Source organism: Impatiens glandulifera, chromosome 1 (genome assembly GCF_907164915.1).
Source record: "Impatiens glandulifera chromosome 1, dImpGla2.1, whole genome shotgun sequence".
NCBI lineage: Eukaryota > Viridiplantae > Streptophyta > Magnoliopsida > Ericales > Balsaminaceae > Impatiens > Impatiens glandulifera.
The window spans coordinates 59529430-59543754 of record NC_061862.1 but is presented as its reverse complement, the minus strand read 5'-3'; the positions used below and the strand labels follow the sequence as shown (position 1 = coordinate 59543754).

Sequence of the window (14325 nt, the reverse complement as noted above, 5' to 3'; positions counted from 1 at the left end):
TCATAAATAATGTTTAAGATAAGTTTATATTTTTTTTCGATACATTTTAAAAGTTTGTAATGATACAAATTCGTAAACACATGGTCCAAACATTACCGGAAATTTCAATCATAAAAAACACATGTAAACTTATATTTCTTATGAAATATAATATTTGGAAATCATGTGTCCTAAAGGAACTACTATGGTATATAAAAAAAATTCTTCTTTATTTACGGTAGTTCAAATAAGATAAAAAACTAACCGTCTAATAAATATATAAATATTTGAAAGAATATCATATTTATTTACTAATTCGGTTTAATGTATTAAATTTATTTTATGTACTGAAATGTTTTTTTATTCCTACTAACTTAGAGAACAAAATATGTCATATTACTAGGTTAACCAAAAACAATAAAGGTATAAATATTTGCTAAATTTACTTGTATAGTAGGTGCCACATACTAAATCGACCACCCCAATAAGATCCCAAACCTACTCCAAACATGGCCAAATTCGTTTTCAATATTGTTAACATTTCTTATGGTGTCAAAGCTTGTAAAGCATGGCAGCATATTTTTTTCCTTTACAATTTTGTTTACATTTCTTATAGTGGCAAAGCAAGCCAACTTCATATCACGAGTTCTTGTCCGAAAGTAACCAAAGGAATCTCCTTCTCAATGGTTTCTATTGAAGAATCTTTTGTCTACTCGTGACGAAACCAAATTTACAAAAACTTTTGATGTAAGAAAGAACTTGACTTGAACCTCATGGAACCAATTTCTTATTTAAAGTAGTCAAACAAACAAAAATTGTAATTGAATCCCGTATTCAAATCTAATTCCACTCGAACAAACATAGTCACAGGTGTTTCCAAAATAAAGCCTATAATATTGAAGTGCACCTACTCCACCATATTGAAGGAAATAGTGTTTTCAAACATAGCTATTAATAATACATTAAACAAATGTAAGAGTAGCAAAACATTAATAAAGAAAACTTGGTGCACCTATTTAAGAAAATGATAAAATAAAACTAATGGAGAAATGGTAGATAGAAGAATTGCAAGTCAAATCACACAGTATTTTATCTGAAGCTTGTTATTGTTTTAAGCTTCCATTCCAAACTTACTTAAACATGGTAACAACTGAACAGCTACATGATAATCAATAAAAGTTACACAAAATGGCTACAAATGAGATACAAATCTAAAAGACAGAAAGTAAACAGTGAACGAGAGAGATATTGAAGTCACCGTGAAGTTAGGTTTTGCCCATAGTTGTCTTCTTCTTCTCTCCCCGCCAAGAATACATTGGGAAGAATCCTCCATGCAAACATCCATTCTTCAAAGTCTAGATAATCGTTTATTGCACTTTAAAGAATTCTAAGTATGGACAAAAGAGAAGAGAAGAGAACTGAATCAACTTTCCCACCTGCTTCTTTCTCATAAGAAATATGGTACTCCACTTCTTGGCCCTCTCATCTGGTTATTTTCCTCCGTTTCAGTGAAGAACTTCACTTCTCTCTCCTATTATTGTGAAATATCATCATAATAAACATAAATCATCATACAATAATAGGAAAGATGAGTAACTCTAGATGAATGTGATTCTACTAAGAACACAAGCAAACAGTTTCCGAAAGAGCTTATACTATGTATTATGTGTATGTGACAATCAAAACAAAAATGACTTATAGTGTGTGTTTGATAAAATTGAAAATTATGTGATGCATACTTCATTTTAAGTGTTTAATGAGTCAAGGTCTCTTGAAAATAAATGTTGAATAAACTAAATGCAAATATCTAAATTTTAAGTAATCAATATGATCAAATATGTGCACAAATGTCGACAAAATACTTAAAAGACTATTTCACCATTTTATAAGGACTTAAGTTGATTCATTTTATTTGATAAAAAGTTGTCTTTTGAAGACCTCTTAAGAGATTACCAAGTTAAGTTAACCCATTCATAGCTTATTGAAATATTAAGCCAGATTTTTTAGCTTAATTTGATTTGAATCTAATTAATTAAGTTATCAAATAAACTTAAGTAATAAGATGTCTAAAAGGCTAAAACTGTTGACATTTTTCATGTAGATTGAATTTCCACCAAAATTTTGTAATGTCAAGGAAAACTGATCTTGACTGATTTGTTCATATCTTCTTTTCCTTTTTTCCCTAAATTCATGGAAGACCATGTTGAGAAAACTCTTCCTTCTAGATTTGTTTAATTTTTTTATTTAAGTTTTGAAACCAAAACAAAAGCAGAAACAATTAACAAATATAAACCAAATACAACTAATAACAGCCACATATACAAAAGCCCGGACCTTCAGTAGGCAAAAGGTTTAGTATATTACCATATTCTCATTGAAGCTCAATATAGAAGCCACATTACCACAACGATAACAATAATTTGGCGCAGACCATACCTACAAAAATACCATCAAGATCACTTACAATCAATGACTGTTCCAACACAAAAGTAAATAACACTTTGTTATGCAAAGGCCTGCACACGCAGTGTATCAAAATGCCACATATATCTCCTAATGTTATCCTTTAGGCGTCAGTGGAGGCATGAATACAAGTACTTTGACCCTAAGATTATATAATAACTGAAGGGTATAACCTCGGAGAAGCACCAATTTAAACTAGAATTGTATTAAATTGATCAAATTGAAAGTGAAATGACCATTCTAAGACTTTACCTCCCTAGGATACCATCTGTACCTTACTAATAGCAATGAAAACAACAATTAGTTCACTCACTCATCTAATTCAATAATCCACTCTCCTAAATTGGTCCAGTTTACTTGCCTCATAAACCACCAGAGAAACAAAAACTAAGTCCATGTTGGAGATCACAAGCTGATGTTCAGTTCTTAAAATTTACCAATTTGGAGTAGATTTACCAGCTCCAGCCTCAAATTGGATTTATTTTTAATTTAGGAAGCTAGCACGACCCCCCACAGTCATGACCTCCCACTTCAACTTAGGCGTTTTTAGTGGAATCGAACTCGTGACCTTTAAACTCTTAAGAACGACTCTTGTCACCTGAACTACCTAGTGGGTTTCAAATTGGATTTTTGTTTTTTGAAAATGGTCAACTTTTATAGAAAAAAAAGAGCGCAAGAAGCGTTCAATGGTTACAAATGGGGGAGGAAAAAAGAAATCAGAAAACAAAACAAAGGAAAGCAAAAGACTTGTCCAAGATCTTAAATTATGTTTTGCCAACAGGTCCTGAGTCTAGAATAGCTAAAACAGGCCCCAACTTGCCCAAGATCTTACTTTAAAGGGTAGTTCCACAACAAATCATTGACTGATAATTGAAGAAGTGAAAAAGTTGTGTTTTTTTAGATTATAGCAGAAGAGGTATGTCTATACATACATCTCTATATGTATTTATTTTGTTGAACGAAAAATCAAATGATGCTTGTGCTAAGGAATTTCTACTATCATCATGTGGCAGTAATGCGAGCAGGTAAATACATATCAGAAATTAGTCTACACAAGTTAGCATAAAACTTACAGTTACAAGGCCCTTGTCTTGAAACATGTACTTGAGACCTTCTTGCACCAGTTGGTGCGCTCGACAAACCAGATCAAGTTTGTTAATGTGATTGAACTGCAGAGATAATATACATTTATAAATATGAGACACTATGATCCTATTTAAAAGTAGCAATTGGAGTTAAAACTGCTATTGCAAGTGATTTGAATGTTAGACATATGGGAGATAGCCATAGAATCAATCACAGTATTAGCCAGAGTGTCTTTAGCAGCTTCAAAGCAGGCTAGATGATTTAAGTTAAAAGGATCTCCACTAACCTCAGAAGTAACTCTAGACCCAAAAAGCCATCCTGCTCCTCTAGGGCTCACAGCCCATGTTTCAATATCTTCAGGGTCACTCCACATGAGATCACAAAAAGGGCCTTCATGTGGAATTTCACAATTTCTTTCAATAACCCTAATCTACCAAGAAAAACCAAATGATATGTAAGTAAAATGAATTATCAAAAGGTCTATCAACCTAGAAGAATGGATAAATGTGCTGACAGTCTCAGAAGGACCACCAAGCAGAGTTTATCATACAGAGAAATTTTAGAAGAATTCTTGAGTGGAAGCAACCAATAAAATATAAGCAATCCTCATCCAGAGAAATAAACAAGAAGCGATCACCAGTTCAGAGGGTACAAACTATCATCGAGCAATTAAATCATTGGTTAAAAATCGCCAGTAATACTGGCTATCAACTCACTAAAATAAATAGAAAATCAGTTAAACAAACAAAGCATAGAGAAAGTCCACAAGAAGGTGCAAAAAATGGATTTACCGTATAAGTCAAACTAAGCTGAGAAAACAAAATTCCAATGTTAACATATGAAGAATCTGTCAGAAAACGAGCGAAGCATAACATATAGAGAAAATCGATGCAACCAAATATAAATATATATATATATATATAATATTCCAGACTCAGCAATAAGGCCTCCACAATGGCAATGTCAACCACTGCTGATGAGATAGAAAAATTCATATATTGTAACCTACAGACTTCATATCATGAGGAAAAATATAAAAGATATTTTGTTAACATGCTAGTTGAACACAAGATAAATATTGTAACCAATTCAATGTGGTTTGATGGTATGTACACCTTTTTGTTATTAGAAGCTACCATCATCACGACAACTTTATTAATACAAACTTTAACATTTCAAAAAAAAAAATGCTTGTAGAACGCAAGATAGACCTTCATGTTCCCTAGCCTGCTACAACATAAATATCCTTTAACTCAATAAGCCTAAGAGTTATGTAAACCTAAATCTTTAACAACTTTTCGGCAATTATAGAATAACTTTATTACTGACAGCTGTATAATGATCAGTACTCAATTCTACATTCTAGTTTAACCCAAAACAATATACGATATAATCATATAAATAATAAGGATGATATGTGTGGTATTAAATCCAACAAGGCACTGCTAAATTGTCAAAAAGAGAATTCAGATCACAGTCCATGTCACCATATTGTTGAAGCAATTGAAACAAATAAGCAAAGGAAGTTACATGCCTAAGCTCTTCTCTCAATGACAAGGTGTCTCTATTCTTTTTATTTAATCTGTTTTCTTTAGAAACCTTCTCTCTTTAACCCACTAAGGTAGCTCAAGTGGAAAGAGTCTTGTCTAAGAGACCAAAGATCTCATGTTCGATTCTCACTAAGAATCGTCATAAATTGAAGTGGGGGTCATGACTGTGTGGGGCGTGCAATCTTCCTAAAATAAAAATAAAAAATACATTCCCTTTGTTATTCAAGTAAGTACAATTATTTTGCTGTTATTCTCATAAGCAATTGGTATGCTTCTTCGCCTCATTTAAATAGTAGACTTAAAGATACCCTCCAAACCAACATTGCAGGGACTTTTATGGTCCTAGTTTGGCTTGAAATAAACAGTGAACTCCTTAAGTCATATTTCAAATTCCAAATTGCCCAAACTTTAAAAGGATTTAGAATATCATAAAAAAAATTACATATGCAATTACCATGATAATTTCATTTAAAATGCTAATACACACAGTAAGGCAAACAGGCCTACACCTTTTTCTCAGAAAAAAAAAAGCGAAAAGGAAAAAAAAAAGAAAAACCTGATCAATGGTTCGAATATCAGGCGAAAGTCCCCCATGGACACAAAGTACCTGAAAACAGTAGATGTTAACATTAGTCATGAAAAAGTAAGTAGCAATGAGATATTAATGTTACGTATACAAATAGAGAAACAGCCTAAGAGAAGAGGGGTAGAGATCATACAGTTCCATCTATAATTGCCGAAAGAGTCAAGAAGTCAAAAACATCAGTGCAGTACCGCCAAGCATTGGCATTACCATACTTCCTCTGGCATTCATCATAGAACCCATAGACCTAGAAGAATTTAAACATAAATAATAAACCTTACATTTTTCAAAGAGGCAATCTCAGAATCAAGTGGTGATAGTTGCACATAAGATTATTATTGAAACCCAAAACTATAAAGTACAATGACTATGCAAGATGTTCATGATTCCATATGACCTCAATCTAACTACTAATATAATGACTGCACACACTCTCCCATTTTCCAGAGTCAGTCTCATGCTTTCAAACCCCCTTTCACATCTCTATTTATACCCATGAATCATCAACATATTTTACTTTTAGGACACAAAATGAGGATAGTGCTTAAAGTGACCACGTAGTATTTGCTACCAATCTCAACAGAGAGAGGACAAAGAAAAAATCCTTTAAACTCTTAGGCTGTGTTTGTGTGTGAATAAGGGAACTTGAATTCTAATTTTAATTCTATGAGGATTGGCATTAATTACAATTCAATTCATATGTTTTAGAAACTCAGATAATTATAATTCTTAAGAGATTAGTTTGTTTTTTCTTACTTAATTTAAGTGGAATTCAAACTAAAAAATATATACTTGTTTTATTTACATAAGAATTCAAATTTTAAATCCAATTTCTTGTTTAAGTCATTAAACAAGTAACATAATTAGAATTGCCCCATAGGATTTCAATGCCAATGGCAATTCACCTCCATCCAAACACACCCTCAAAGAATCACTATAGCATCAAATCAGGTGCACAAAATGCTAATAATAAACCTAGCCTAGTTCCCAAAAATCCTATTGAGAAAAGAAATTCATGGTTTACAAACATACAGGCAACTAAAAGAATAAGTCTAGTATCAATCTTCAATCAAGAAGCTAAAAAGGCAACATGTTGTGTAGGGTTAAAAAAGGCAACATGTTGTGTAGGTAGGGGTGAACGTGGATCGGATTGGGTCAGTTTTTGGATAAATTTAAATTCAGCCCTACTATATCGGTTATACTCTATTAAGACCCTATATCCGGCGGATTGAATGTATTAGATATTGGTTCGGTTGGATAATGTTTTGGTTATCCGACCATATGCATCCAATATAATTCATATTTTAAGCATATGTAAACTAATTTTAATCAAACAAAATTATCTGCAAAAACACCAACATAATAACAATTTTAAACAATTTTTCTTATTAAACAAAGACGAAAAGATTAATTTGATATATCAATATAGCAGTTGGGCGGTTTGGATAGGTATGAATGCTCACCCCTAAATTGTTGCCCTAGATCATTTTTTTTATAATAGAATTACAGCTGATATTCAAGGAAGAAGCAAAAAAGACGCAAAATGGATCTTAGTGCAATAAACTTTGTGTGATCCCAGAAACCAAACAAAAAATACCTGAGTAAGCTGTCGGCTTTCATGATTTCCACGAAGTAGTGTTATGTTAGCTGGGTATCTGGAGACAGTTTTGCCAAATAAGAAGAGTAAGAAATAAATGGACTAGAAATTCAACTCATAACTCTTTTTTGAAATGATCTTGAAGGCTCAAACCTACAATTATGGACATTTCAAGTATCGAACTCATAACCTCTTACACCTAAAGTAAGAATCATCCACTAGACCAAATACAAAGAAATTCAACAACGTATGCATATGAAAATTCTTTCTTTTTGCCTGAACATCCAGACAGGATTCACAACACAAGTATTATCTTATTAGAGGTCTCCACAAAAAGGATTCTTTGGTCAAAACTAAGTAAGGAATGAGGAGTATAAAGATACATTAAAAGATAGCGTAACAATACTGCTTCAATCCCTTCTGAAATCAACTGAGACTGAATCAACCATCCCCAAACTATTTTCCTGGTTCAGTCCAGGAACTTATTCCTAGAGTGCTTCTAAGCCGAATCAAACAAACATTGATAGGTGAGGGAATCTCTGTTTGGTATATCTAAATAAACATTCCCCAAAAGCATAATAACTAGATGCAACCATATGTTAACAATGGTCCTTCATAGGGGTAAGGAGGAGGCTATGTACCTTGCTTTTAGAAGCAAAAGAATTGTAAAAACCTCAAGACTGTTGTAACCACGATCGACAAAATCTCCCTGCCAAGAACAAAAGCCTTTTTATATGCATTATAACACTAAAAGAAAAATTCCACTACAGAGCAGACAGTTTAAACCATTTACCATAAAAATATAATTTGTCTCGGGTACATGACCCCCTGTCTGGAAGAGTTTCATTAAATCATGGAACTGACCATGGATGTCACCACAAACAGTTACTGGACTGTTTACAGGCTGAACATTGGATTCCTCAATAAGGATGTCCTTCACCTGATGAAATGCAAGCCACAAACCAATATACCTCAGAAAAGAACAACTACTTTAAGGGTCTGAAATACCAAATTGGGAACAAAAATTAAAATACACAATAAATTTCCTAAAAGTTTAATGAAATATCAATCGAGACTAAAGTTTTGACAATATATTCAAATTAGATCAAAACTAACAATGATTCTTTTAAGGTATTAGCAAGTTATATAAGATATTTTATGACCTAAAGTTTTCAGCAATATTGAAATTTGGACCCAAGATTTAATTGTATTCCAATGCAACTGGAACTTTTTATAAGAATCAAATCAATGTATTAATTTCTAAGAAAATATTAGTATTACTATTATTATTTCTAAGCTCTCTTAAGCTTGAGAAGAAAATTTGAATAAACATAGAGCCTAAATTTGAATTTTTAGCCTTAGAAAAAATCATGAGGCGATGATGTTAATATTTTTGTTAAATTTACCCAATTTGAACTTTTTTCTAAATTTTTAAGCCCTATTTGAACATGAATAAGCTTTATGTTCTGGACCGGATATCTCATCAACTTTAGGTCCTAATTTTTTCAGTCAAATAAGACTTGAGGTAAAAGTATCATTCATAAAAGATATAGAATTAGCTAGCATGTACCACTTTAGAATATAATTCTTTTACTATGTCTTGATCAAGTTTGAGATTATATTTTGACACAATGATTTGGTGTTGACTATCTATCCATCTAAAGGACTTCCACACAAATCAAGCATATACGCCTAACATAAATATCTGCTTAACAAAGGGTTATTAGTCGAAGCACCTGATATTTTGACCAAATTCTTCTTACTCATGGAACCAAGAATAAGAATTTTATAAAAGTATAAGTTACTCTATCAAGAAATTGAGAACACAAATTTGAACATAAAGGATATGATGAAAGGGGTTATCATTAAGTGTATAATAATGATGAAGACGAGAGTAATATGCAAGGCCACTTTGCATGGTTGACATCAGTTCAAATAATGTGTTACATATGTTGAGATAGGTATGACAAGGTCTAATATGATGATCTTGGAACAAAATTGCCTTTACTTTAGATAGATTCATGAGTTGCATTTTAGGGAGGGATATTTCTCCTCATGGAAGCTTCAGGGAAATTCTGGAGAAGATTTCTCAATAAGTAGACTTCAATATGATTAGGGAGATCTATAAGATCACTACACCTCTCATACTGGTTTTCAGCATGCTAAGACCAACAATTGAGAATGATGAATAACTACAATGATGCAAAGACCACGATGAGATTGCTGAGAGTAGCACCATTTTTTATGGAATATTTGTTTGAACTTAACATGAAGTGAGTTATCTCTCCTTTGACGAGGTCTCGCCTTAGTAGAAAATGGTAAGGATGTATAAACGGAGGACTTGAAACATTATTTCTTGAACTGGTACTTGGCATTCTGTGAAGCGAGATACATGACATGAGTCTCTTAAGTAAACCTTTTAAACATACAGATTTAAGGATGTTTCGAATACCAACATATTATAGAAGCTATGATCTTTGACAAGATCATGGTTGGCACTGTGATAGAGCTCAAATCAGAATGCTCCATCATGGATTCAAGTCTCTTACACTGATAAGGCTGCTTATAGTTGTCCCTCCACACACATTGCTATTCATTAAAGCCTATTGTCCTAGGTGCAACTTTATTTATATATTTTTCAAAATGAAAAACGAAATAGCAAAGCTTTATCGCTTAAGCATTAGTTTTATCATTATCACATTGCACTACAGATTATTTCATAGACAAAATTTAAACCATAAATTGGCAGATGAAATTCATTTATCACCACATCTAAATGAGACTTCACAGAAGGAGGTATGCAGTTTCTTCTTTCACTGGATTAACTCATCCCTACCAAGAAAATCCCTAATTAATAGGAAGTCCTTTTTGGTAGAATGACATCTTAATCCAATGCTCCCATGCAATTTAAGTAAGCTTAGTGAAGGTATCTCCATACTTTCATAAAATATGCACTCACACTTAAAATTAAGGCTGCTTTTAACATTTTCCATCCAAAGAAGACAGATGATGAAGAATGCTCACAGAAAACATCGTTCTGAGGAAAAGTGTTTCAAATGCTGGGTATTGTTTGGAAGAGTATCTCTTTAAGGTGGTCATCCTTCTTTACTAACACTTCTAGATATCAAATGGGTAAGCTTGCATCTATGATAGCTGGCTTATTTCTCTTTACCACCCAATTGATGTTGTTTCTCTTTTCCACCCAATTGACAATGGGTGAAATCAATGACTTGTAAAGTGTTCATCTAATAGTGCTGAGCAGTAAAAGGACTTCCCTTTAGCATATTGATGTGAACGCACATTCCTTAAAGTTTTTCTCCATGAATACCATTACAATAGTTATGGTAGATATCCTCAAAAGGAATGTTTCATTTTTGCTCTTAAAAGAATTGTTTTACCAGGCTAAAAGATGTATCATTTCCAAAAGATACAATGATCATATCCTTGTTTATTCCCACTCCTGGGGCAATGAAAATGGGCTTTGTTTTTAGACAGGTGTTGAAGATAAATTAGGTGACACGCTATTCAGTTACACTTCTTTTGGAATGTGGCAGCAGATCTTCCATGAAGAAGGAATGTAATATTCAAGCTCTTATGGATTCTTTCGAGTTCAAAGAAGGTAATGGAATGACTTCAAGGATTTGCATAGTCCCTTCACAAAATATTTCTCCTACTCCTTTTAGTTGTAAAGTCTCTCTAGTCTAGATTCCCTTTTTTCCATATAAAAACAAGTCTATTATGATGTTATGGTCCTCAAGACTTCAGGTTATTTATTTTCTTTCCCTCTTTGCCTTCTTCAAGGGTTGATACACCGTGACATCCACCTTCATTCATGGTGCAACTATCAATAATTGTCCAGAAAATTAGAGAAGAAGCTGATTAAAACAGAACATGTTAATGATTAACTTCCAACCCTACCATGAAATATCAATACCATAAAAGAAGCAGGAAGAAGATATTTCTAGGAAAAAGGAGTGAAAAAAGAACAACCCATGTGGCCAATATTTAGCCACGGTATCACTAATGCATTTCCAATGCTATGTATGCATCAAAAACACCTTCTTTTTTTCATTGAACAACAACCACGATACAATCAGTTACTAAAAACTCTTGTGAGCCTGGATAATGAAAAATCAATTGTTGAAAGATCCAGATGACGATCAAATCGAGAATTAGGGTTTCCTAAAATCTGTTTATAAGGCACAAATTGACTAGATTGATAAGCGGGGCACGAAAGAAAAGTAAAACCCTGATTACGCATATGATAATATGGTACGATAATGAAGAGATCTCATAAAACATAAAGGAAGGGTGTGGAATTAGGAGAAGAAAACATACATATTCGCATAAGAGCTGAAGCTCGTCTTCGGCCAAGTGTTGACTTTCTTTAACCTTGGAAATCCACAGATCCAAATCCATTAGAAGCGTCTTCCACAATATCTAATAGGTATCCGACCTCGTCGCGTGTTGTGCGAATATATGTGTTGAGAGAGCGATAGAAATGTTATCTTTTTAACACAAGGGTCAGTTCATATGGGATGGATGTCCCCTTCCTCTCTTGCTGAAGGAGGACCTCGATGGCGGAGAAACACAGGAACGGCAGCAAGAGCAAAGCGAGATATGGGAAGGAACCTCGTTCGTTTAATGACCCGTTCGCACTAGGCAGGCAGGCAGGTAGGTTGAATTCAATCTTTTTTTTGTTTTAGTCACTAAAACATGCATGCTTTTACTTTATCTTATTATTATTTTATTTCAAGAAATCCAAATTTAAATTTTTATTTTTTACTTTTATTTTATAATAATTAGAGTTATTTAAATATTATATTATTTAAATGATTGGTAATGATTTTGAGGTACATATATTTTTGATGAAAAGAATTAAAAGATATTAATATACAATGATAAATAAAAATTAATAATTTAAAATAAAAGATAATTTAGTATTTTGGATAATGAATTGAATCATATAAAGGGGAGAAGAAAGTGATATGATCTTTTAGGGTTATAGATTATAGAAACTAGCATGTATCCTGTGCATTTGCACGAGTAATAATAATATAAAAAACCGTGAAAAAAATATTACATTAAATTTGTATGGGCGGGTCAACCCACAATCCGACCCAAATATCCATTTACTCTCACATATATTCAAATTAACCACAGCTCTCGACCCGGCAATCCGGACACTTTAAAAATTAAGCATCATTATATATATATAGATTAGTTAGTTAAAAAGTTGAACTTATATTGTTAAAATGTCACGCGTTTATCAAATTTTGGGTTGAAATTAAAATATAAAGTATTATTAGCCTAGTTGGTTAAAAAGTTGTACTTGTTTTGTTATGTTGTAAGTTCGAACCGTACCTATAGCATTTTTAATTTTATTTTTAACCGTTTTAAGTTTATGGGCAGGTCAACCCATAATCCGACCCAAGTATCCATTTACTCTCACATATATTCAAATTAACCACAACTTTCGACCCGGCAATCCAGACACTTTAAAAATTAAGCATCATTATATATATAGATTTGATAAAATGATCCTAAAAAACCCTTAAATGCGCTGGTGACCAGCGTATAAATTTAATTGCGCAAATAGCCACTTCAAAATATTCTCACGAAATTACCTCGTCGCGTAATGCGAAAGAAGGATCGTATCGTGAAAGAAAAACATTATGGTCACTCTATAATTGCATTACTTCAATGGTGTCGTCGTGAGACGACCTTGTCATCTGCGAGACGATCTTGCCCGGGTATTCTGGACTATTTACAGGTTTTTTTGTCGCGAAACGATCCTACCATTCACGTTACGCGACGAAGGTAATTTTGCCAGAATATTTTGAAGTGGTCACCAGCGCAATTAATTTTATGCGCTGGTCACCACTGCATTTAAGGGGCATTTTAGGGTCATTTCATCAAATTTTCCATAGATTATTTAAATAACATATATCAAACAAGGCCTTAATTTAGAGAAATTTGACGAAATGACCCCAATAATGACCCTTTTTTGGAAATGAGCTAGGCATGATAATATTTGCAAAAATGATTTTTTCGTCATGTACAAAGTCCAAAATGCCTTTTCGCGACACACGAACATTTATTTTCATGACGCGAAAAGGTGACTTGTGAAATGTCCAGAATGCCATTAAAAATACATACAAACAATAAATATTCGTGATGCACCTAGATAATCATACATAAAAGTTGTCGCTGCAGCATTGTTCTATTGCATATGACCATCCATGTGGCGTTGTGATCAACGTTCCAGACCCAACTTTCAAGATCTAATGATAAAAAATCCTTAATAAGAATAACAACAAGCTAACATGTCACCATTGTTGGGAATTTTGAAATTAAGATTAATTTTATATTGTAATCTAGCAATGTGAGATGGGTAAATGCATAGGTTATCCAAGTCTAAAACAGAAGATCAAGCACAGAACAAAACAATACCAGATTTACATAGACAACCCTCTCAACCTAGAGGGTAAAAAACCACAGGGCCAACTAGCAAATTTCACTATAAACAAGAAACGGATACAAATGTTCTTCTCAACTTTAAACCCAAAGTTGAGACATACAAACAGAGAAAACCAATTTCATTTAGACTCAAACTAGTCTAGATTTAAGACAACAAGAAATTGGAACCTAAAGGTGAAAAAGTAAGAGATCTAGTGCCTCATTCTCTTCTTCCTCCTCTGTTTCTTCTCTTATGTTTCTTCTCTTCTTTGTAGAAAGTCTTCTCTCTCTAGAAGTTATAGAATGAGCAGCATTCTAAGGTTTTTCTCATTTAATTAACTACCTGATTGGGCTGGACCCAAAAGGCCCAACAATCTCCCCCCTTCAGCCCACAGAGAGAGGTACACCGATCTTCAAGTCATCACTTGGTATTCATACCGACAAGCCGACAACAGAGTTCGAGCTTGTCTTTTAGAACAATCTTCGTAAACATGTCTGAAGGGTTCTTATCCGTGTGGATTTTCTTCAACTTCATCTGCTGATTTTCTATTACATCTCTTAACCAATGAAACCTCACATCAATATGCTTAGTTCTGAAATGATATGTA

At 33.2% G+C, this 14325-nt stretch overlaps 1 protein-coding gene across 2 annotated transcripts; it reads right to left on the bottom strand.

Annotated features, from left to right (window-relative positions):
• Nucleotides 1-1007: 1007 nt before the first annotated feature.
• LOC124915164 (phytochrome-associated serine/threonine-protein phosphatase) lies at nucleotides 1008-11934 on the bottom strand. 2 transcript variants are annotated; one of them, XM_047455841.1, is made up of 11 exons: nucleotides 11597-11934; nucleotides 8052-8198; nucleotides 7900-7967; nucleotides 7259-7316; nucleotides 5798-5908; nucleotides 5635-5685; nucleotides 3815-3958; nucleotides 3516-3611; nucleotides 2344-2415; nucleotides 1416-1510; nucleotides 1008-1334 (listed from the first exon to the last, which is right to left on the bottom strand). In XM_047455841.1, exons 1-10 carry the CDS (start codon nucleotides 11675-11677, stop codon nucleotides 1427-1429), a joined length of 912 nt encoding a protein of 303 aa, XP_047311797.1. In that variant the 5' UTR covers nucleotides 11678-11934; the 3' UTR covers nucleotides 1008-1334; nucleotides 1416-1426. The 2 variants fall into 2 exon arrangements, with proteins under 2 accessions (XP_047311797.1, XP_047311788.1); XM_047455832.1 differs by having other exon boundaries at nucleotides 1008-1510.
• Between the last annotated feature and the right edge of the window lie 2391 nt (nucleotides 11935-14325).